This window comes from Coptis chinensis, chromosome 2, assembly GCF_015680905.1.
Source record: "Coptis chinensis isolate HL-2020 chromosome 2, ASM1568090v1, whole genome shotgun sequence".
Classification (NCBI taxonomy): Eukaryota; Viridiplantae; Streptophyta; class Magnoliopsida; order Ranunculales; family Ranunculaceae; genus Coptis; species Coptis chinensis.
The window spans coordinates 108,444,386-108,468,480 of record NC_141457.1 but is presented as its reverse complement, the minus strand read 5'-3'; the positions used below and the strand labels follow the sequence as shown (position 1 = coordinate 108,468,480).

The following is a 24,095-nucleotide window of genomic DNA, read 5'->3' as shown; positions in this document are numbered from 1 at the left end:
ACCCATTCTCAAAGGAGGAGGCACCAATTGAAAATAATTAGTTGACAGTGTCATTGAGGTATCCATATTCCATACTAATTCAAAACACACAGAGCAAACACACAAATGAACAATGAAAATGAAAAGAAGAGAAAAGAAAAAACAATCCATATGAATATATGATCAAGCCATCAATCAAGAAAAAATAAGGATGTAGACCGCAATCTCAAATTGAATCTTTACTTTGAGTATTTGACCATGACAAAGACGTTTGAGGCGAGGACTTACTCAAAATGTTACCAAACAAAAAGGACTTACTCAAAATTACCCATAAATTGCTGAGGGCGTGAACTGAAAAAAGGAAAGCTCCTACTTCCTAGAACGGGAACAGTTTTAAATATCAACTGAAGTAATAGTAGGGCAGGGATCGGGTCGGGTTCGGGTCGGATATGGCTATATCCGAATCCGAATCCGAATAATTTTATAATATCCGAATCCGAATCCGAACCCGATTATATTCAAATTTAATATCCGAACCTAAAATTATATCCGACTAACCCTCGGATAACACTAAAAATTCAAAAAGCCCCAAAAAATATATCCGAAAAAAGACCCGACCCCGAACCCGAAGAATAAATAAACGGAAAAATTGACCCGAACCTGAACTATCGGGAACAAACCCGACCCGATTCCCTGGTAGCTAAAACTGCTCGTTGGTAAAAAAAGGAAAAAAGAAAAGAAGAAAAGTCAAAGAAAGATGAACAAGGGTATTAGTGTAAAACGAACCAATCTTTAACTGTTAGGTTCCAAGTAAAGTCCAAAAGTGTCATATGGCGGCAACAAGCCATAAAACAATCCCCCCCCCTCTCCTCTAAAATCTCTCTGAATATAACGGAGATATCTAACTTTCCTGTGCAAGTTTGTTTATGAAAATTTTCTCACTTTCTCTCTCTTCATACAAAGTGTTTTAAAACCAGACAAAATATTTTGTTACAACGGTGATGCACTCACTCACTCTAATCTAAACCTTTACCGCCCACCCCATCCCTTCTCTCTGCTACAACCCGACGAGAAACTCCTTGCTGGCAAGATTCCTTTCTCTGTCGTTCTTACCAAAAAAAAAAAAAAAAACAACAACACCTCCACCGTCATGTCTTTTCTCACTTTCCTCTTCACATCTTCCAACCATTCATTTCTTGAAATTCATGCTCTAGGGTTTTGGTTACTAAGTAGTAGTAGTAGTAGGTCTAGTCTAGTTAGTCCATGGGCTGCAGTAGTTCAAAACTAGATGACCTCCCGGCTGTTGCGCTATGCCGTGAGCGCTGCACTTTTCTAGATGATGCTATTGCTCAACGATACGCTTTAGCTGAATCACACGTAGCTTATATTCATTCTCTTAAACTAATTGGTCAATCTCTAGAGCAGTTTTTTGATCAAGATCTTGTCGATAATAATTATGCTTCTATTCCTTCTCCAATTCTCAATCTCCCACCTCACAAAAAAGGTGATCCAATTCAACCGGCTATACCAATTTCATCTAAGGTTGTAGATAATAATAATAATAATAATAAATCCCACACTCATTCCCATTCCCACTCTCACTCCGGTTCTCATCTCCATTTTCATTCCGATTCCGATTCTGATGGGGACGAAGATGGATCTCTACATCATTCGGGGAATTCGTCTCCTTTACATTTTCAAAATGAACATTTTCAAAATGAAAACCGTTATCAGAATTATCAAGATGACCAAGGAGAAAATTTTGGTAATTTTATGAATATGAATTATATGAGAAATCGATCTACGCCGTCGGTGGTCCATGAACAACGACCAATCAGTCCAGAAATTATGCAAATGAATGGTGGATCTACATCTTCTTATTATCAAAATCAAGAGAACCTTAACAACCCTTATCCTTATTATAACCAACCAAATAATTACCCTCCTCCTCAATACTCCAGTTTTTATGGTTCAGGTTCGCCGACTTATGGTTCAGCTTATCCTCCACCACCACAAGCATCCGCAGCTTCTTCCTCGAAACCACCTCCACCACCACCGTCACCACCTAGAGCATCAGCTTGGGATTTTTTGAACCCTTTTGAAGCATTTGAGAAGTACTATCCTCAAAATACGCCGAGCAGGGATTCAAGATCAGTGAGAGAGGAAGAAGGGATTCCTGATTTAGAAGACGAGAGTTTTCAAGATGAAGTTGTTAAAGAAGTCCATGGAGAACAGAGATTTAGTGAAGGGGGTGGTAAATATTCAAAGAAATTAGCGGAAGATGAAGAAGAAGAAGAAGAAGAAGTAAAAGCAAATGATGGGGAAGGATTTTACGAAACGAAGGAGGCGAGTGGGTCGGGTAAGAATGATGGAATGGAGTATGAAGTGCATTTGGTGGATAAAAATGTGGTTGGAAATGAAGACAGATCTGAAGAGAAGATCAATGTGACTGCATTTAAAGCTAAAGTTGGTTCACGGGGTGTTTCTGTGGTTATTAGAGAAATCAAATCTCAGTTTGATAGAGCTTCAGAGTCTGGAAATGAGGTTTCTATGATGCTTGAAGTTGGAAAAGTCCCGTTTCACCCCAAAAACGCTGTTTATCAAGGTAGGCTTCCTAAATATTCAATCTTTTGCAAAAAAATATGGAAATTTCATCTTTGCTTCTTCCCAAAAGCTAGTCTGTTTCCCCAGTAATTAATTTAAGATTCTGTGTTATACAAAATGGAAGATATTATTTTTATGGCTATGCATGCTATAATTAAAACTGGGTCGTATTTTAATCTGCCGAATTTTAAATTGATTTTTGTTTACCAGTGTCATCCAAGATGTTGCATTCAATTACGCCTTCGTTGTCGGTGGTATCTTCACACCCATCTACCTCTAAAAGTGCTGAAACCTCAACGAAAGCTGCCTCTGTTTACTTGGACTTGGGTCAAAATGTGGGAATGAGGTCTGGCAATCTTTCATCAACCTTGCAGACGCTGTACATTTGGGAGAAGAAATTGTACAATGAAGTTAAGGTATGCTTTAGTATGCGTTTGTTGTTCAATACTCAGCTCTTTACTAGTTCATGTCATTTATAAACTGATTCTGTCCTTTATATGTTTCTTTAACTGAGACTCGAGAAACCTTTTTTTTTGTGGCGTCTGTTGTGGTAGAACTGTTTCATTCGTATGCTTAAAAATTGAAAAATATTCACTGCTCGGGGCCCTCATTGAACTAGAATTCGCCTATATATGCATTGGGTTTTTACCAATCAAGTACTAATATATTTAGTTATAGTAGTAGATACAGTAAGCTCTACATAGGGGAATTCAGAATAAAATGAATAGTTTTTCAAACAAATGTATTTTGTTTAATTAAACATATCGTTGAGGTCATAATCTGATGATGATGGTGGTGGTGGTGAGTGGTGACTGATCATCCATTCTGTAGACTTGTATCTTTGCGATTCATTATCTTTCTGACTGCTCAAGACCAAGTTTGCTGCACTCGTACAGTTATATTTGCTCGTTTTTGTCGGTAAATATGTTGTGAGAAAAATTCTTCATATGCTTCTTCTAAGGTATCAATTAAAACTCTTCTTAAACAATATATTTTTATTTTGTAATATACTTCGCAATAATCTTTTGTAAATGATTTTTATTTTATTTTTTTGAGAAGCTTTTGTATTTACATGTGAACATCGAGTTTTTTTTTTTTTTTTTTTTTTCCTGTTTATGTTGTTGTGACCACTGTTTGAGCTCTAACTGTTCTCTGTAACTTTACACTTGCCTATTTGCTTCGTGGGATGTATCTTTTGATAGTTTCTTTTTAACTTTATGCTTCTACAGGCTGAGGAAAAGATGCGGATAGTCCATGAGCGGAAGGTACGACGGTTAAAGCGTTTGGATGAAAAGGGTGCGGAAGCTACGAAAATTGATGCCACTCGAACCTTAGTCAGGACTCTATCCACGAAAATAAAAATTGCAATTCAGGTCGTCGACAAAATATCAGATAAGATAAATAAGTTAAGGGATGAAGAGCTATGGCCACAGATTAATGAACTAATTAAAGGGTATGCTAAGTTTATGGTGCTTTACTAGTTCTTGAAAAATATCTTTCCTTGCTTTTAGTACTCATTTTTTAGTAATTCTCTGACCTTATTTTCATCGGTTCACATTGTTTTTCAAGTGTCTTTATGGATATCGTCATGCGTTCTGTTTGAATGGCATTCGAACATGTATTTCTGTTCATATCTTAGTAATACGGATTTTTTTACTATAACAAATTCTTGTTCTGATTTATCAAAAATTGATAATAATAACAACAATTCTACTGCAACATTAATTGTGGCCCGGTTTGCTGAACGGGCCTATGCACTGCTCTGCTTTTACTCTTGAATCCCATTCTCACTTGACTTTAAAAACTTAAAAGAAAGAAAGAAATCCTTCCTTGTTTCACCTTTTCTTCGTACATGATGATGATATTTTATCTATCGTTGCAGTAATTACCTCAATCACAACTATTTATCAATTTATATTGCTTTGATAACCTCCCCTGGAGATCTTGGCGAAGACGTCATTGACACTGGTAGTGGTCCTTGCACATAATCGTTTTTTGTTTTGATTGTCATCCTCTTGTCACTACTAATTAGTAGTTTTTAAGCTTATATTGTTTATGGTGGTACTGGCTATTTTGTTTTTCTTGTGTTTTAAAGCGCCTTCATTCTGCATTTTTTTGGTTGGTTATTCATAATATTACCTGTATCAGGTTAATTGGAATGTGGAAAGTAATGCTTGAATGCCATCGGAATCAGTGCCAAGCGATAGCTGAAGCCAAAAACTTGGACGCAATAACGTCAAACAAGAATCTTGATGCTACGATGAAGCTAGAACACGAGCTTCTAAACTGGATTTCAAGCTTTACTTGTTGGATTGGTGCTCAGAAAGGATATGTCAGAGCCTTGAATGGTTGGCTGTTGAAATGTCTTTTTTATGAACCTGAGGAAACAGCTGATGGAATTGTTCCCTTCTCCCCTGGTAGGATTGGTGCCCCACCTGTATTTGTAATCTGTAACCAGTGGTCACAAGCCATGGAGAGAATTTCGGAGAAGGATGTCATTGATGCCATGCGAGTTTTCACATGGAGTGTGCATCAGCTCTCAGAAAGGCATAATCAGGAGTTTCGACAGAGAATGCTGCCAAATAAAGATATGGAGGGAAAGGTTAAGCTCTTAGAAAAGAAGGAACAAAAAATGCAGAAAGAGTGGCAGGTGATTGACAAGAAGATGGCTATGGTCTCTGGGCAGGGCATTGGTCTTCCTATGCCTGGAGAGATAGTTCATCAGAGTGACACTGCAAATATTAACAGTTTACACTTGGGTCTGAAGCAGATCTTTGATGCCATGGAGAAGTTCACAGCCAGCTCAATGCAAGCTTATGAGGAGCTCCAATTACGTTGCGAGGAAGACAGGCTTGCACGAGAAAATGCTAAGGTTCCATAAGCTTGCAAGGGAAATATGTGATTTCGAGATTACAAAGATTATGAGGTGCGGTTAAATTCAGCAAGCAGCATGATAATGTTTCATAAGAAATACCCAAGAGCTTTTGATGATGCACATGGTTGAAGAGCTTCAGCCGAGAATTGGGTTTGGTACATCTGAGAAGACATTGGAAGTCAAGTTTTTGTTGATCTGGGTCCGAAGTGGGTGGGAATCTTTTGGCCTCAATTCCAGCTCTATCTACAGAAACAGGCCAAGTACTGCTGATGACGTATGGGGACTTGGTTGCACATTGATGGAAGCTTCATCTACAACAGTGTCTTGATTACTGCAATTTGGCACCAAGAACATTTGCTAATTCTGCTGTTGGCTAAGAAATAGAACCAGCCACGTATTGCAGCTTGGTGAAGTAGCTCAGACTTGCTTACTTCAAGGTGGTGAAAGACTTGCACCTCAATGGGCAGCAATGTCGTTTAGTACTAAAATATAATGTGGTTAGTTCTTGCCGTGGGCTTCAGTGTATGCACCCGAAAGATCGGCTTGACACATTAAAACTGCAGCAGTAAAAGATCGGCTTCTGGAGCTAATGGTTCTAAAGATCAGAACACCATTCTTTCAAGCAAGGCAAACATGGCTCGGGCGCAAGTGACGCATACGCCTGTTTGTCTAGTCTTTTGTATAATAAAATGTAATGTTTTCCTTCCATTTATTCAATTTAATTTTTGTACAGAAATACAATTAAAGCTAAATTATATTTAAATCCTCATCTCGGAAGGGAAATGTGACTGTGGTTAGATGGGTTTGGCAGGAAACATCAATTTGATGTAAACTGAGGGCGTTTATCTTGTGACTTGTGAGGTACGGAAGTGTTTCCCAAATCTTGCTTGTTTTGGTTCGTAGGTTTGTTTCGGAGCTCATTAAAGTTCTTGATGGTCTGAATTCTGCATGTAAGGTGATACGACAAAGTGTCTCCATGCCTGATGCACAAGTAGGTAAGTCTTCATTTAGCGAGCATGGTTTTTACAAGTGGTGTTCTGCTACACAGTTGTGAGGGTAAATTACGTTCTACTGGTGGAAAAATATTGTTAGTAGCTACACTGTATCATCATCATGTTTTCTCTGTCAAAAACTAACGCTGCCACCCCCACCTCTACCAACAACATCATTACCTATGAGCCCATGGCCATCCATCTACTAAACTGTCCTACAGTCCCCACTGATTTATAATAATTCATACAAATTGGTCCACTCTCATAAATGATAAATCAACAAAATTTGTGGTGTCCGTAGAAACCAATCAATATAGAGAGACAAAAAGGAAGATAACGGCCAAGGAAGGAGAAAGGCGGCATTAGAAAGAATGATCAGGTAGCGATAATGATGGGCGGTAGACGGGGAAGTTGTGTAAAATGGGTAGCCGCCTACAGTTAAAATGGGGATGCTGTATTTTTTGTTTGCTTTTACATACAGCAACTCAGGAAATGCTGTGGCACCAGATCATCCTTCATAGTACCTTATTCAATGGTGTCATGTCTGAAGTTTGATTGTCCTTTTAAGGAGACAAGATTGACTATTCCAAGATTTTCCATAGATCTCCAGCGCGTCCTTGATATAGGCACGGTTTCGGGAGTTTGTTTTAGTGAAAACTAATGGAAAGGAAAAGTATGTAGTAATCCACTTTTTCCATAAAAAAAAGTATTTTGTTTGTATTTGTTTGTCATGGAAAAGGAATAAAGTATTTTCCTTTAGGAAACAAAACTAAGGAAAATGAAAGTATTTTGAATCCAAGACTCGACCCACAGATTTGAGAGGAAAGGAAAAAAGAAAGAGTTGTTTTCCTTTTCTTTCTTGAAAAAAAAAAAAAAAAAACGAGAAAAAGAGAAAAAAACACTTGAAAAATATTTTCATTTCCATTTAGTTTTTGCATAACAAACACAAATTTAAAATTCATTGGAATAGAATTTTCTTTAAATTTTTTTGTATTTTGGTAAAATTTAAATAAAAAAATAATGGATGAAATAAAACCATGTTTGTTTCAAATACTAAAAAAAAGAAAATGGAAATTTACTCATTTTGCTAAGGAAAGAAAAGGAAAGGAAATCTATAAAATGGTCACTTTGGAATAGAATGGAATGGAAACTAAATTTTGGTATTGTATGTTTGGTAAAATGGAGAAAATAAAGGAAAACCAATGGATGGAATAAAACCATGTTTGTTATGCAAATACTAAAAAAGGAAAAGAAAATGGAAATGAAATGTGTTTATTCATGTTTTTTTTTTCTCTTTTCTATTTTATTTTCTATTTCATGTTTGTTATTCGAAAACTAAAGAAAGAAAATAAAACAACCATTTTCTTTTTTCTTTCCTTTCAAATTTGTGGTTGACCCTCAGAAAAAAAAAAGATAATTTTCCCTTCATAGTTTTATTTTTTTTTCACAAGAGTATGTCCAAAAACTATTTTCCATTTTCCATTCGAAAACTAAAGAAAGAAAATAAAACAAACATTTTTCTTTTTTCTTTTATGGAAAAGATGGACCAGAATCAAATAGTTTTTCCTTCCATAGTTTTGTTTTTCCATTAGAAAAACTATTTTCGCTTTCCAAAACAAAAACGCATGGCCTTACTTTTTTTATTTCATTCTTTTAGTTTTATTTTTCTTTTCCTTTTCTTAGTTAAGTAAGTAAACAAGCGCACCCATAATTGTTCATGGACAAGAAAACTTGAAATCAAAGTCCAGTTCATTGTATCATCCATCATATTATGGAACCAAACAAGGGCAGATTATGCAGCCCATCTTTGGGCCCGTCCATTCGCTGTCATTTAGTGGTTTTTGCTTCTTTGACGATGCCGACCATAGTTAAACTAAGCTCCAATCCAATTTTCAGACATAGTTGCATTAAACAAAAAACCTTTTTTAGGGGAATTTAGATCTGAACTAGTTATGTGAAAATGCTAATATGCCTCCTGTGTACATCCTAAATTCAGTCACTTAAGGTAATGTTCTAAGAATACGGCTGGGTCATAGGGATGCAAATGGATATATAAATATTCGAATTCGATTCGTATAATTTTTTATGTCCAAACTAGTTTCGGATACTATCATATCCACATCCGAAAATATCTGATCCAATTAAAAAAATTAATAGTTATTATATATAATTAATTTATTAATTTATTATTGTATAAAATTATTATATAAAATCATAAATTAATAATATAAAACTATAATAACACAATAATAATAATAAATGACAAAATATATATATAAATAAATTATATATATAATATATATAAATAAAATTTTAATTAATATTAATTTTAGGATAGTGGATATTATCTGAAAGCAAATAAAATTCGATATTTTAAAATGGATATTATGGAATAAAATTTTTAATATCCATCGGATTCAAATTCCTATATCGGTATAAATTTTCAGGTTCATATCCAAATCCAAACCTATCCATTTGCACCCTTAGGCAGAGAATATGATTTTTATTGGATTCAGACACGATCAAATTAGCTTTGCATAATTGCATCCGAAATATAAGATCCGAATTATTTAAATCAAAATATAAAGATTAATCAATGATTAAAAGCCATCATGAATGGGTCATCTGTAAAGGCTAGGGCCATTCTGGTCAAACCATGATAGTCCGATCAACTCTACCAAACATGATTCAGATATATATAAAATAAGGTCCCTCAACTTTTTAAAGAAGAGTCATTCCAAATGATATATTTTTTCCTTTGCTTATCTTTGATAGTGATAAAGATTTAGATGACTAAAATATGATGGCAACATTAGTGGAGGGACCAAAAAAAAAAAAAAAATCTACATATTCATTCTTTTATGTTTTATCATAATCCTTTGGTATGTACATGATCCACAAAAAAGGAAAGCACGCACACTGTGTACAGGCTCATTATTCTTCATGTCTGGAGTATGGTATTTAGGGGTGGAACTTGGGTCGGGTAAGTCCAAGTCCAATGGACTAAAACCCGATTTTTGTTGGTTTTGGACTAACATGTTAGATCCGTGGTCCGGGCTTGGTTTTGTAAAATCAAAATTCGATTTGGGTTTGGATTGGGCTCGGGTTAGAATATTAAAAAACCAAAAAACTCAAGCCTGTGTGCATATATGTACATATATATTTCAATTCTTATATTCTTGTAAAAAATAAAGTTTACAATCTCTATTTTAGAGAGAATAATGTAATCAACAAGGTTATTTTTCCTTTCAAACAATCAAATCTCTTTGATTTCGTGAGAAGATTTTAATTTTGGTATTTTTTACCTCCTAATTCCGAAAAAAACTCTGAGAAGTTTGACCAACCCGACATAACTCGACCTAATTCAAATTGGTTGGGCTACGGCTTTGGCTGAAAATATAATGACTGACTAGGGCTTGGTCCCAGGCTCGAGTTGAAACATTTGAAATTCGAGTTGGGCTCGGGTTATATCTCAACCCGACCCAACCCGCCCGAGTTCCACCTTAATGGTATTAATGCCTAGCTTAGTTACAACTATAGTCATTATTCTGAAATTCCAACGGACTAAAAAACTGGAATTCCGTTCAGAATATTGAGGATAGTGTCAAAATTTGCAAGGTTGCCATAATTTATAACAATCATTGATTTTTTAGATCTAAAAATCCAAAGGTATTAGATTTATTCTCATTTGAAAACCCGACCTCTTTCTAGTTTCTCCCATTCTAATTAGAATTTAGAAACATATTTAGAGAGTGTCTGTTTTTTAGTTTTTGTAAGTGTTTAATTTTTGGTGGGTGTTTGTTTTTCAGGTACTTATAAGTGGTAAACTTTTTTTACGGTATATTTTTGTTACTTTTAAGTGCCAAAAGTGTAAGAAACAAAACTTGATTTACAGAAAAAATTTCAACCTGACATCAATGGTGGATGATGTTGGATTTACATTCTATCATTTCTTTTCTTCATTTTTTTTCTTCAATTTTGATTTTTCTCACTTAAAAACATTTAATTTTGATTTATATCTTGATAGTGTTTAAATCCTTAGATCTATGGTTATTTATTTTTTTTAGAATTGGTTAATAAACCAAGTTTAATGATTAATTCGTTTTTTTAATCATTTTTTTCTCCAGAATTCCGATAATATATCATTTCGATGTCGTTTTGGTTTTTTGAAAAACTGAAAAATATATAGACAGAATTATGAAATTCCGTTCGGAATCATGAACCATGGTTACAACTTACAACCCATATAGACCATCTTTTCAATTTCATAATCTAATTGAGCTACAATGGAACTTATCCATTAAGTAATCATAGTCAGGATTAGAAGAAGAAAGACTATAATGTGATAACTAATAAAACTGCTAATGAGTGGCATTGGCTAAAAAGAAACAAGAAATCACGAACCCACGATTTCAAATTTAGTAACCCTCTCTTTGACAAAATAAGTTTTAACCTTTTTTTTTTTAAAATGCCGCTTATACCCTTTCCAACCGACATAAAATTTTTTTTTTTAAAATACCAATTCAACCCATTTGTGTTATATTTAAAGCAGAAAAATTTTCAAACTCCGAAACTACTTTACACTGCGCGTTGCGTTTTTAGTGGAGAGCAAAGATCGAGTTGGAAGTGATTAGACAAGTTTCGTTTTTTCTATGGTTCTTTTCTTGAAGGTGTTTAGACCACCAGTCGATAACTTGTTGAATTGAACATTTTTTAAATTGGCATTACATATTTCATGAAAAATAATTGTTCATAAGATAATTATGGATTTATGAACAATGAGTTTTTTTTTCATAGTTCAATTTTTAGTATTTAACAAATAAATGTTTTAAATTCTTCGTTTATAAACATTGATTGCATTCATTTTTAATTAATACGGACTATAACAATCAACAAAACTTCATTAAAAAATGAACAATGTTCAATGTTATTTAATAATGATTGCTCATGTTTGATGTATGAACATTGTTGATGTATGAATAGTGATTTTTCAAACTCTCAAATAGGTATGAACAATCTATTATTTATTTATTTTAGAATTGGTTAATAAAGGTTTAATGAATAATCATTAATCATTTTTTTCTCCATAATATATGAATAATGAGTGTTAATATCTGCTTAAATGTATGAACAATGATTATTCATACTAAATACACCGGGTCGTTTCGTCTGAGCCGAGCCATTAATTATTTCGTGTCAGGAATATACTTGATATTTCATCTACACGATCTGTTTTTTATTTCACTTCAAGGATATACTTTAGTTTTTATCTATCCAGTCGTTGTGAGTTATGAGAAAAAAAAAATGTCCTTTGAGATTTATTTATTTTTCGGCAGTTTTGTACAAAAAGTCACTCCATCCATGAAAAAGAAAAAAAAGTCATCGTAACTGTGACGTAGCGTTACTGAGTGGTAAACACGAATGCTCCCTGCGTGTAATTTTTAACAAAATTTAATCAGGGAAAGTCTTCTTGAGTATGACATGGTACAGTTATAGAATTAGTCTTCTTGAGTATGACATGGTACGGTTATAGAATTACACATTCTTCGGGTTGAAAAGACAGAATTTGAGGTTTGGTATGAGATAAGAGTCAAAGAGTTGTGGCGGTTAAGCTAAACACACAACAGAGTGAACACTCGTGCGGACATCTTTGACTGCATTTTTAGTTCATTTATTGTATTCTCTGGTTAAACAAGATAATTAAGTTACTAAGTGAAATGAGATCAGTACATCACAGGTCAAGACACTGAGAAAACGAAAGATGCTCTCGTCGTAATATATACATATAGTATCATGATCTAGAAGTCTAGAACACAAACGCAAGTAGCGTTTTCATTATATGGTCTAATATAGGAGCATTTACTTGAATATAAATGTCCATAGTATATATCATCAGAAATGCCAAAGGTTCAACATGGACCACATGTCCACATGTCCCAATGCTAGGATATGATCGACAATGCGTAGTAAACATCTCTTTTGCTGGTCAAATTGTTGTAGTTGCACGAAAAGAGAGATTTCCGAGACAATTTGTAGGCGGGGTCCAAGACTCCAAGCCATTCAACGCAGTTTGTTTGGTGACAACGCTTCAATAAAAGCTTTCACAAACACACTGATATATCAAACGAAAACCCAAACTCATGAGTTCCCATCTAGAAATTCTTAATATTTCATTTAGGTGTGTGTTTGTTAAATTTTAAGTTTGGCGGAAAGGAAAACAAATAAAACTTGTGCGGACATCTTTGACTGGATTTTTAGTGGAATTGAATTCTCTGGTTAAAAAGAAATAATTTTAAATGAGATCAGTACATCACAGGTCAAGACACTGAGAAAACGAAAATGCTCTCGTCGTCATATATACAATAATCGTGTTTGTTTCTAGAAGTCTAGAACACAAACGCAATAGCGTTTTCATTATATGGTTGAGCATTTAGTGTATTGAATATAAATGTCCATATTTATCATCAGAAATTTCCAAAGGTTTCATTTTCCATTTCCACAAAAATTCGACAAGTTAAATTTAAAGACAGTAAAATCTTTTCCATTTTTGTAGTTCCATAATTGTTGTAGAAGTTTCATTTCGAGACAATTTGTAGGCGGGGTCCAAGACTCAAAAGCCATTCAAAAAGTTTGTTTGGTGACAACGCTTCAATAAAATTTTCCTTTCACTGATTATCAAAAGAAACCCAAACTCATGAGTTCCCATCTAGAAATTCTTAATATTTCATTTAGTTTGTCGACATTGCACTCTAACTTACTTGTCGGGGTCCCAAACTGCTCAAAGAGTATGTTTGTTCTTAATTAAAATGAATTCATGCCCAGAATTTGGTGCACTCATCGTAAGGGTGCCCATGTGTTCACCATGAGATTTTATATGCAAGTGTCCCTTTGTTCTGTTTCTTATTCCCTCTGATTATTAGCATCTAATAAGTCCCTTAAGAATGACTACCAAAAAGAAGAATCCACTTAAAATAGGCAATTAATTAATGTGGTTATTGGTCAATGAGCATTCAATGAAATTGGAATTGATTGCCAATTCTGGATGATTTATTATATGCAAAGGTACTTTCATTATAATGTTTCAAAAATTAATTTCTACAATATTTTGATTATGGGACACATGACCGAGTGTTTTCGTGTTGTTCGTTGAGTGCCATCTCACATTCCGAAATATTTTCATGAGAAAACCTTGTTTTTTCACTAGGATCTTTGTAGCTTGATGACAATAACTCTGTAGACTTTCCTTTGCCTACATATTTAATTTCTTCTTTTCTGTTTCTCTTTTCGGAAAACCTGATATACATACCTAGCATTATACACACCATGGGAATTCTGATACCTGTCCAAAAATTTAATCTAATAGTGTGTACTATTTTATCAAAGTCAACCACTGTCCAATGCAGTTAAAAAAAGTTAACTGTGAAAGCAAAATACGTACTCAAAACGCCAGGTAGAGCTAGTAAGTAGTTCATGGTTTACGAACAAGTGAATTAACAAGAAGTAGGGGAATCTCATACTCTTCGGCACAGAGAGAGAGAGAGCTAGCTCTCATTCTTGTCTCTCATAAACATGGCTCCCAAACAAGAACAAGAAGGAAACTAACAAACTTGCAAACCCCATACACTGAACTTATCAAGTCATGGGCTGTTTTCAATCATTTTTATTAGCTAAAACTCACCATGAACAAAAACCATACAACAACAACAACAACAACAACCCTTTCTTTAATCCACCTTCTTCTCCTCCTGCCAAATCTGCCAATCCTATAAACGGTAATACCGATGCTGAAATACCAACTTTCTCTTCCTTTTCTCTCTCTGAACTTAAGTCAGCTACTAATAACTTCAGCTCTGACTTCATTGTTTCTGAAAGTGGGGATAGAGCTCCTAATCTTGTTTACAAAGGCCGTTTACAGAATCGTAAAATGATCGCTGTCAAGAAGTTTACAAAGTTGGCTTGGCCTGATCCTAAACAATTCTCTGTATGCGTCTTTTTTTTTTGGCCTTATATTTCGTTTAGTTTCATTCTTGTTTACTGTTTGAATGTTTATCTGTATTTGTGCTAATGAGTATTTTGGATATTAGGAGGAGGCACGGCGAGTTGGGAAATTGAGGCATAGAAGGCTTGCCAATTTGATTGGGTATTGCTGCGATGGCGATGAGCGATTGCTTGTTGCAGAATATATGCCGAATGATACACTTACAAAGCATCTATTTCATTGTATGTATGTTTGTGATCTTGGTAAAGTATGTCACTTTTTTGGTTAATCGTTTAATGAGGATTGTATTGGTATTGTAGTCCTAAGCATGTATTACTCACAGAATTGATAAAAAAAAAGGGCCTAGTTTAAATGTAACCAACATGGTTCTTTCTTCGTGGACTTTTCTGTTTTTAGCAGAAGTAGCTTTGGGGAGAAGAAATATGATTTAGTTTTTGTTAGTTTACCATTAAACCATTTCTGCAAACGCCTGATCATAGTGATAGCTAATACAAGCGTGAGTTAAATTTGCCGTGATGCGTATACCATAACGATATAATATGCAGACTTATTTTCTCGCTTTTAGATAATAATTGGATAAAACCCCTTCCTTGATTTCCAGCTCTACTATTAAGTATTAACTGACTTGATGAGTTGATTCTATGTTTAGTCTGTGCAAGCTATGCTTAGATTCTGCTGATCTTCCTGATCTTTTTTTTCCATACCAAATATTAGATTGCAACAATTGTGACATTCTGTTATTATCTTCCATACCAACAGGGGAAAATCAAGCCATCGAGTGGGTCATGCGTTTGAGAGTTGCTCTGTTTATTGCAGAAGCCATAGACTATTGCAGTACTGAAGGTGGACCATTGTATCATGACCTGAATGCGTACAGGGTTCTTTTTGACGAGGTTGCAATTCTTTTTCAAACATGTTATTTATTCCTATCTACTACTAGATAATTAGATATCAATAGTGTTCATTTCAATTTTCACTGATCTTTCAGCATTTTATCCGTGTAGGATGGTGACCCACGGCTCTCATGTTTTGGCCTTGTGAAGAATAGCAGGGATGGGAAAAGTTATAGTACCGATCTTGCATACACACCTCCAGAGTATCTTAGAAATGGTATGCACTTCTCATGTGCACATGTTTTGCCTTCGCTGCTTGGGACTTGTTTATTTCTATTTTTCCGCGTCAAAGCTGTTATAGTTCATTTTTTTTGAATGCATAGTAGAGATAATTAATAAGTGCTCTAAGCACTTATCTACTAGCTTTTGTCTGATGTTATATGTCATGTGGAACCTATTAGTTTTAGGAGTAGCAGTTATAAAAGCAGAAATTGATTCTGAAATGATTATATTTTCTTTCTTGTAGGAAGGGTCACGGCTGAAAGTGTTATATTCAGCTTTGGAACAATCCTCTTGGATCTTCTCAGCGGAAAGCACATACCTCCAACTCATGTGAGCATTTCGTATTTCTAAGCCATTCAAGTTTAATCACACAAAACACAGAAATTTTTATAAGTATCAGCAACCGTTGCTGTGCATTTAGATCTTAAGACTTACTTCCGAGATACCATGAATCACTTCTGTTTGCCACATTACACATGACACTGAAACCTGTTGGAATATGAGTAGGTTTCAATAAGAAAAAAGAAAAGAAACAAAGACCAGGGAAAAAACTTAAGGTCTTTGGTCAGTCAATAGATTTCCGTGTTCTGTATTTTGGGAGATAGGCAGAAATGAATACTCTATCCACATTGGTGTCACATTATGGAATATGTTTATCACTGGAGTCCATATCTCTTTCCCTATATTTTTTGGGGTGGAAATGGATACATAAACCCAAATCCCATTTTTGTGTATGGAGAACCAAGCCTGTAAATCCCATGTTGTTGGAGAAATTTTTGCAACTCTTGCTTCGTTACTAGTTTTGTCTTGGATTACTCCCTCCAGGCTCCATGTATAAAACGTCAATAGCTTAGAAGTTATTATGTCTTGAGAACATTGCCGTGTTCAAGTTGAGTTTTTGTTTATTCATATGGTCGCCTATCTAATGCAGGCTCTTGATATGATACGGGGCAAGAACATCCCTCTTTTAATGGATTCTCACTTAGAGGGGAAGTTTTCAACGGAAGAGGCATCTGTGGTTATTGACCTTGCCTCTCAATGTTTGCAATATGAACCTAGGGACAGGCCCAATCCAAAGAAGCTTGTTTTGACACTTTCTCCATTGCAAGCAAAAGCGAATGTAAGTTCCCTGGTGATTCTTGTATAAGTAATTACAAGCATGTAAGCGAGCTTCTTTCTGTGAATGTGAATTGTGGATCTGTGTGAATGTATGCGTTAATACAGTTAGCTTTTGAGGATGTAAAATCCATGGGTTGCAGTTCACCTTTTGAGTTGTTCTCACTTTCAATGTATATCTTACAACAAACCATTGTGCTGTATTGTTGTTTCTGGGATAGGATAATTACTTCTACTGTGTCAGGAAAAGTTGAAGGTTTTTGACAGAACTATGTACTTGGCCATATTGATCATTAGTAGTGATTTCCCACACAACATTTCCTACCATTCTGTTGCTAAAAGAATAAGTGGTTTGACCTAACTAAGCTGACTCAGGTGATTATTCAGCATTGAGGTGAGCTGAGTCCAGTTCCTACATTGAGAACTTTGTATAAATTACAGAACAGGGTTGTGTATTGGAAATTCTCCGTTTGTATAGTATAGCCTCTCGCTGTCATTTGCATGCCAAGCATGAAAGAGCGAAAGAATAAGTGCTCATCTCTGAGATGTTTGCTTTCATGTATGACATTCTAGGCCACTCAATTTCTAGGAGGGTGGAAATTGTAATTCTCCTTTGTAGTGACCTTTAAATTGATACTTGGAAATCTGGTTATCCAAGTTCTGCTTGTCTTAAGTTTAGGCAACATCACATTGAAACTCTTCACTTGCAGGTTCCTTCTGGTGTCATGATGGGCATTTCAAAACAAGAGGAAGCCCCATCCAACCCACAACACCCTCTATCTCCAATGGGAGAGGCCTGTCAAAGAATGGACCTCACTGCTATCCATCAGATTTTAGTAGCAACACATTACAGGGATGATGAAGGAACCAACGAGGTAATTGAATTTTTTAGGGATGAGTGAGATATGTTCTTACCAAAATTCTAGTTGAGGGTTATGTATGTTGATTTTTCCAGTTATCTTTCCAAGAGTGGACACAACAAATGAGAGACATGCTGGAGGCGAGGAAGCGTGGGGACTTTGCCTTCCGTGATAAAGAATTCAAAACTGCCATCGACTGTTATTCACAGGTATTCTTCACTAATTTCCTTTCTAGGAGAAATATATGTCCGTGTTTTTCATCAAAAAAAGAAGACTAGAAGAAAAAAAGAAAGTGTGTTTGGGTGTTGTCCACTCTTTATGCACAATAGGCTATGTATATATATTGAGGCTATGCACAATATGTTGAGGAGAAAAAACAGAAGAAACAAATCCTAAGATCGTGAAAATTTTCATACCCCAATTTTTTTTTTTCTTGCACCTCATGCTTGCAGTTCATAGATGTTGGAACAATGGTCTCACCAACAGTTTATGCAAGGCGAAGTTTGTGCTATCTTCTCTGTGATCAACCGGATGCTGCTCTGCGTGATGCAATGCAAGCACAATGTGTCTACCCAGAATGGGCCACTGCTTTCTATATGCAGTCAGTTGCCCTTGCAAAACTGGAAATGCACAAGGACGCGGCAGACATGTTGAGTGAAGCTACAGGCCTTGAAGAAAAGAGGCCGAGGGGTGGGAGATAATCTTGAGAAATCAATTTACTCGATCAGCTCATCAATAATGTGACCGGCCAGCCATGATACATTATCTTAGGCACAAACTCGGTAAAATCTGCGTAATTTCAAGTTTGAACTTGGTTCATAATCAGAGATGTAAGATAGAGGGAACGCTTGGTCATTTTACATAAATGATTTTTTTTTCATTATTTCATCAAACAAATCTGGTTCCAGTGTAGTATATCAGCTAAAGAGAGGAGCATATATGTACGAATTATACAATACAACAAGATTGTAAAGAGATCAATGATTATTTGTCTTAGGCAACAAATAACTCAGCCTTGCCATCAATGAAGAGGCTCATGAACTCTTCTCCATCTACAGTCTCCTTCTCAATGAGGAGCTCAGCAAGCTTGTGGAGTATGTCAACGTGGGTCGTAACTATCTGTGTAGCCCTTGAATATGCCTTCTCTACCAACACTCTCACCTCTGAGTCCACCACATCAGCTGTTGCCATGGAATAATCCTTCTGGGATGACATCTGTGCAATAAAACAGGTGCAAAAATAAAAACCATTAGCAAGGGAAATAAGAAAGTATAGAACAGATGTACACCAAGTATGCCAAACTAGATACCTGTTGACCCAAAAATGGGTTCCCTCCCCCTCCACCTATGGCAACCTGCCCAATCTTTTTACTGAAGCCAAATCTCTCAACCATCTGCCTAGCTACCCGAGATACCTGCATAAAGTCGTTTGATGCGCCGGTAGTTACGTTGTTTTGTCCAAATATCACCTCTTCAGCTACCCTGCATTGAGGATGAGTGAGAGTGAGTAAAAGAAGTTGGGTTTTTAAATACAGACTCTCCGACACAATTAGATTTGGGAGAATGATCACACAGAAAATAATTTTGAAATCAAGGCAACATAAAATTTTCTTTTCATAGGAAATCAACTCAGTTTGTTTTAAGAGGAAAAAAGGGAAGATGTTTGCATGACAAACCTTCCACCAAGAGCAACAGCCATCTGATTTTCCAAGTAGCTTCTGCTATACAAGCCAGATTCAAGCCTTTCTTCGCTTGGAGCAAAAAATGTCAGACCACCAGCTTGTCCACGAGGGATGATAGAGATCTTGGCGACAGGATCATATTCAGGCATAAGTGCACCAACCAGAGCATGCCCAGCCTCTGCGCACAAATCACTTAATATTAAGTATAAGTCATCCAGGATAATTATGGTTTCATATGAGAATGCAACGTGAAAGAAGATTGAGCATCCTCATAAAGTTTACCATGATATGCTACAAGTTTTTTTTTCTCCTCTGACACCACTGCATTCTTCTTCTCTGGTCCAGCAATAATCCTCTCTAGGGCATCGGATATCTCATCCTTGCTTATCTCCTTGAGCTCACGCCTAGCAGCAAGAATGGCTGCTTCATTCATCAGGTTTTGCAGATCAGCACCAGTGAAACCAGGGGTTCTTCTTGCAACCTTGTCAAAGTCCACATCTTTTGCAAGCGCTTTTCCTCTAGAGTGAACCTGTTGTACAAGTTTTGTTAGCGCATTAATTGAATACAACATCACAGCATAATGATAATTGAGATTTATGAAAAAAGATTTGTGAAATCGCGAAGGACTGAACTGGAACCAAAACTCCCAAGGAATATTCAGCTAACAGTATAAGCAATATGCCTAAGGGTTCTGAGCTCTATTTGGGTGCAATGAAGCTACATACACATTTGCTGCATTAAATTGAAATGTTGTACCTGGAAACTTCGTAATGTAGGATACTTAGGACAGTCCAACAACGAGGAATATAAAACAATTTTTGCATCTCATCGTTCTTTCACCATTTTCTCTTTGGTTTCTCCATAAAATTCTCCATATTGTTTCTACCACTATGCAACTCTCAGGTTTGTTCATTTTCTTGGCACAAAAGTTAACTCTTAACTAGACAATTTAATTCAACTATAACTTACTAAGTACAAAAACAAATAAAGAAATAGCAGAATTGTTCAAAACCAACCTGAAGGATCTTCACTCTTCCAGCGACATCAGGCCTGTCCACTGTCACCTGCCTATCAAACCTTCCAGGCCGCAGCAAAGCTGAATCTAGAACATCTGGCCTATTCGTCGCAGCCAACACAATAACTCCACTATTTCCTGAAAACCCATCCATCTCAGTTAAGAGCTGATTAATAGTCTGCTCTCTCTCATCATTCCCACCTCCCATTCCAGCACCACGCTGCCTTCCCACCGCATCAATCTCATCAATAAACACAATGCAAGGCGCCTTCGCCTTTGCTTTCTCAAACAAATCCCTAACTCTCGACGCTCCAACACCAACAAACAACTCAACAAACTCCGAAGCAGCACACGAAAAGAACGGCACACCAGCTTCTCCAGAAACTGCTCTAGCCAAAAGAGTCTTTCCAGTACCAGGAGGTCCAACCAATAAACAACCCTTGGGAATTTTCGCACCAAGTGCAGTATACTTATCAGGATTCTTCAAAAAATCAACCACCTCTTGTAATTCCAATTTCGCCTGGTCAGCACCAGCGACATCGGCAAATGAAACACCAGTTTCAGGTACTTCCTGAAACTTAGACTTAGACCTACCGAAATCCATTGGCCCACCAAGCCCACCTGGTCCACCTGGACCGCCTTGAGCTCGGCGAAACAAGAAGAACAAACCAGCAAATGCAAGGACAGGAAACAATAAGTTACCAATAAAATTAAACAACCCATTACCAGTATCACCTTCAGATACCGAAATATCAACACCATTCATTGCTAAAATATCAATAAGGTCTGGGTCATTCGGAAGAATGACGCTAGCACGACGTCCGTCGATAGCAGAAAGCTGTAAAACACTTCCATCTTTACTAAACCTCACTCTTTCCACTTTCCCTTTCTTTACTGCATTTAAAAATTCACTGTATCTCCATTGAGTGCCATCTGGAAGATCAGATGTTGATTGGGTCTGAGGCTTTGGGGCAGTTAAACTAAGGTTTTGTGCAAAAGGGGAGGAAGTAAATGAGTTGGCTTTTGAGGCTTCAGCTTGAATTACAGGTGGGGGTGAAGATGGTAGGTTATCTATGGCTAAAGCTGAAGGGGTTGTTTGGGAAATTGTGGAAAATATTAAAGCTGCTAAAGTGGCATGAGAAGGAAGGTTTTTGAGTTTGAGACTGGATTTTGTACTAGTTTGAGTTTTTCTTTTTGAGAGTGATAATATTAGGAGTGTGGAATTTGAGGTTTTGGAGTTGTGTAGTTTTGTTCCAAGGAAAGTTGAAGATATGAGAGGATTGCTAGTTGATGCCATGCTTTTCTTTCTTACCCAATCTTGTTCTATACAAGTATTTGAGGTATAGACTCTTTTTTTGAGTTGTTTTGGCGTGAGGATAAGAGAAGTGGTGTGCTGCGTTTGTTTGATGAGCAGAGTTGCGAATTTCACATTTGCGTTGTATTTGTACATTTTTTTGGCTTGGAATTATGTGGTGTTGTACTACGTGGGCTATGTTATACCCATTTACTAAAACTTGGTTAAGAAGGGAGAAAATCAGAAAATGTACAGAATAGGAGAGATTTGAAATTGGTGTAGGAGGAATCTTGATCACAAAATTGTTCTTCAATTTTTCGACAACTTTAATATACCCCGTGGAAGAAAAACAACTGCTCGAATTCTCTCCGACATAACAAAAGAATAGAACTACTTAAAAATACCAGCCACTAAAACTGTTACATTCTTGTTTATTTCACCATTATTCAGTTTCATCTGTATATGCATTTACCAAAGTAATAATACCAGCCACTAAGTGAATGCCCCTCGACCTGGGCTCAAAGCCTCAAACACTAATCCATATCCAACACTGGCAACTGGAATTTCGATAAAAGAAAAAAGGACTGTCTCATGAACGAATTCAACGAAATGAAGTTCAAATTTAAGTCAAATCTGCAAATGTACCTGCCTACCTGGTATTCTGGTAAAGGTTCATATACTGTATTTCTAAATTCTAACTCTGATCGTTCTTTTAGATAATTAAGTTTTCAACAGTCTTCAACACAGTGTAGTCTCAGAAACAGTAAATAGCTAAATATACACGTAAACAAGGAATTCGTGAAACCATAATATATTAAGTGGCGCTTCACGACACACTATGAAAGAAAACTTCGTTTATCGAAACACTGGTGTAGGGGAGTGATATTCTCTATACAAAGACGCTTAGCATAGTGGAACTAAGGCACCGACTGTGATATCGTCGCGATCCACGAGCCAACAAACGCCACAAGACGGATCGTGATCATCACGCGCGAACTACATCAGGCAGTGACACATACTCCCTATCCATAAGCAATCATGACTGACGGAGTACTTGCACTAATCCCGACCATCCACCATCGATCACGACGCAAGCTACTTGCTTTCGATCATTCCTCACTCCTCATCATCACAGCAGACCTATGTAGATATTTCTCACATGCTCCCATGATCCACACCCCACGTTGGTGATATCCTCTACACGTGGAGGGTGAGGATACACTCCGAATCTCTATAAATACCACTCCTATGAACTACGCCAGACCTGATTCTACTCGAGCCTGAGCCCGTGAGCAAGATCGAGGCGATTCGGCTCCAAAAAGCCGAACTTCGGTCTCACCCATCTATTCATATCGTCCCCAGACCGCTTTGTAGAGGAATAACACATCACACCTTTACATTGGCCGCCGTGGTGGGGTCTCGACATTTGAGAAGCCAAACCACCTTTACACTAATCATTAGCAAAACCAAACCGTAAAGATTCTCAAGCCCACGGCATGGCAAGCCTCGGCTCAATTCAACTCTTTGGCCGGCCAGCTAGGAACCATGAACGAACAAATTGCACAACTCAGGCAAGAAAACGTCACCTTACGTGCACAAGTAGATACACAAAGCCCACTAGTCGGGGTAATCACGACGACGACGTTATCAACGCGTCACCAACAAATCACCGAGCTAAATCAAAGGCTCGACAAGAATGCGGTCAAGAAAGATTCCACTCAAATAGTGCAGAAAATGCTGAAAACCTATCGCGCCTCTCCATTCGCTGCCGAAGTCCTTCACAAGGTCTCGCCTCCAGACTTTGTCCAGCCACGTTTTTCCATCAGATGACGGTCAGATTACGCCCGAGCAAAGATATAGCACGATATGCTCTCAAAGCCTTCCGCTACATAGCGGCCAGAAGTTCGACCATCTCCATCTCCGCCGGAGACTCTTTCCAAACAAAATTTAAAGGACGCCCATTCGGACCGGTTTTTCTCCCCTCGAGCCGACTCCATACGAAGCTTCGAACGCTTTCACCGACTGATTCGCGAACCAAGACGATGTAACAACAGACGAAGAAGGGTGATCTCAATTCACTCTTCCATTTCACTCAAGGGGAGGAAACCTACGCTCTTCTTTAAGCCGGTTCAAAACAGAGCTCTTGGACATGGAAAGCGGCCTCAAGGAATCATTTGCCGCAGTGGCTTTCACAACCGCCTGCCGCTCCCGCAACACCGGCCTCACTAGGTCGCTCTTAAAAGACCAACCCGACACGTCGGCCGAGCTGTATCGCGAGTGGATAAATACATCAAGCTGCAAGAGGCTTTGTTAAAGCAGAAAAGGGAAGCAGAAGAAGCAGCAGCAGAAGAGGAAGAAGTTTACGAAGTCGCATCATCATCTAGGAAACGACCACGACAACAAGGGCAACCCTCCAGACCCAAACCAAGAAATGATCGGGAATTCGCCGTGCTCACCAGATCTCCTAGTCACATACTAGAAAAGATCAAGCGCGTCCGCGATTCTACCGCCTGTAGATACGACTGACCCGCCAGACGCCTGGATCCCTTCTTCGCTTTTCATCAC

At 37.1% G+C, this 24,095-nt stretch overlaps 3 protein-coding genes across 3 annotated transcripts; 2 read left to right on the top strand and 1 right to left on the bottom strand.

The window, feature by feature from the left end:
- The first annotated feature begins 857 nt into the window (after positions 1–857).
- On the top strand, positions 858–6,227 carry LOC147520335 (uncharacterized). The gene is made up of 4 exons (XM_086591875.1): positions 858–2,584; positions 2,794–2,999; positions 3,813–4,036; positions 4,732–6,227. The coding sequence occupies exons 1-4, from the start codon at positions 1,243–1,245 to the stop codon at positions 5,462–5,464; spliced, it is 2,505 nt and encodes an 834-aa protein (XP_086448001.1). The 5' UTR covers positions 858–1,242; the 3' UTR covers positions 5,465–6,227.
- A 7,612-nt stretch (positions 6,228–13,839) lies between these two features.
- Positions 13,840–18,548, top strand: LOC147520334 (serine/threonine-protein kinase BSK1-like). Its single transcript, XM_086591874.1, has 9 exons — positions 13,840–14,431; positions 14,535–14,670; positions 15,209–15,342; positions 15,454–15,559; positions 15,809–15,894; positions 16,496–16,684; positions 17,391–17,555; positions 17,636–17,749; positions 17,993–18,548. The coding sequence occupies exons 1-9, from the start codon at positions 14,090–14,092 to the stop codon at positions 18,239–18,241; spliced, it is 1,521 nt and encodes a 506-aa protein (XP_086448000.1). The 5' UTR covers positions 13,840–14,089; the 3' UTR covers positions 18,242–18,548.
- On the bottom strand, positions 18,396–21,656 carry VAR1 (FtsH extracellular protease family). Its single transcript, XM_086591873.1, has 5 exons — positions 20,238–21,656; positions 19,504–19,750; positions 19,216–19,399; positions 18,850–19,021; positions 18,396–18,755 (listed from the first exon to the last, which is right to left on the bottom strand). Exons 1-5 carry the CDS (start codon positions 21,531–21,533, stop codon positions 18,534–18,536), a joined length of 2,121 nt encoding a protein of 706 aa, XP_086447999.1. The 5' UTR covers positions 21,534–21,656; the 3' UTR covers positions 18,396–18,533.
- Positions 21,657–24,095: the final 2,439 nt, after the last annotated feature.

What these genes read in the sequence shown, in the direction of transcription:
- LOC147520335 (XM_086591875.1), top strand. Translation starts at nt 1,243, where the DNA reads ATGGGCTGCAGTAGTTCAAAACTAGATGACCTCCCGGCTGTTGCGCTA. An exon ending in CAAAAACGCTGTTTATCAAG is followed by an intron (nt 2,585 to 2,793) that starts GTAGGCTTCCTA and finishes TTTGTTTACCAG; the next exon opens with TGTCATCCAAGATGTTGCAT. An exon ending in ATTAATGAACTAATTAAAGG is followed by an intron (nt 4,037 to 4,731) that starts GTATGCTAAGTT and finishes TACCTGTATCAG; the next exon opens with GTTAATTGGAATGTGGAAAG.
- LOC147520334 (XM_086591874.1), top strand. Translation starts at nt 14,090, where the DNA reads ATGGGCTGTTTTCAATCATTTTTATTAGCTAAAACTCACCATGAACAA. An exon ending in CTGATCCTAAACAATTCTCT is followed by an intron (nt 14,432 to 14,534) that starts GTATGCGTCTTT and finishes TTTGGATATTAG; the next exon opens with GAGGAGGCACGGCGAGTTGG. An exon ending in TCCAGAGTATCTTAGAAATG is followed by an intron (nt 15,560 to 15,808) that starts GTATGCACTTCT and finishes TCTTTCTTGTAG; the next exon opens with GAAGGGTCACGGCTGAAAGT.
- VAR1 (XM_086591873.1), bottom strand. Translation starts at nt 21,533, where the DNA reads ATGGCATCAACTAGCAATCCTCTCATATCTTCAACTTTCCTTGGAACA. An exon ending in GAAGAGTGAAGATCCTTCAG is followed by an intron (nt 19,751 to 20,237) that starts GTTGGTTTTGAA and finishes CTTGTACAACAG; the next exon opens with GTTCACTCTAGAGGAAAAGC. An exon ending in GCTGTTGCTCTTGGTGGAAG is followed by an intron (nt 19,022 to 19,215) that starts GTTTGTCATGCA and finishes TCCTCAATGCAG; the next exon opens with GGTAGCTGAAGAGGTGATAT.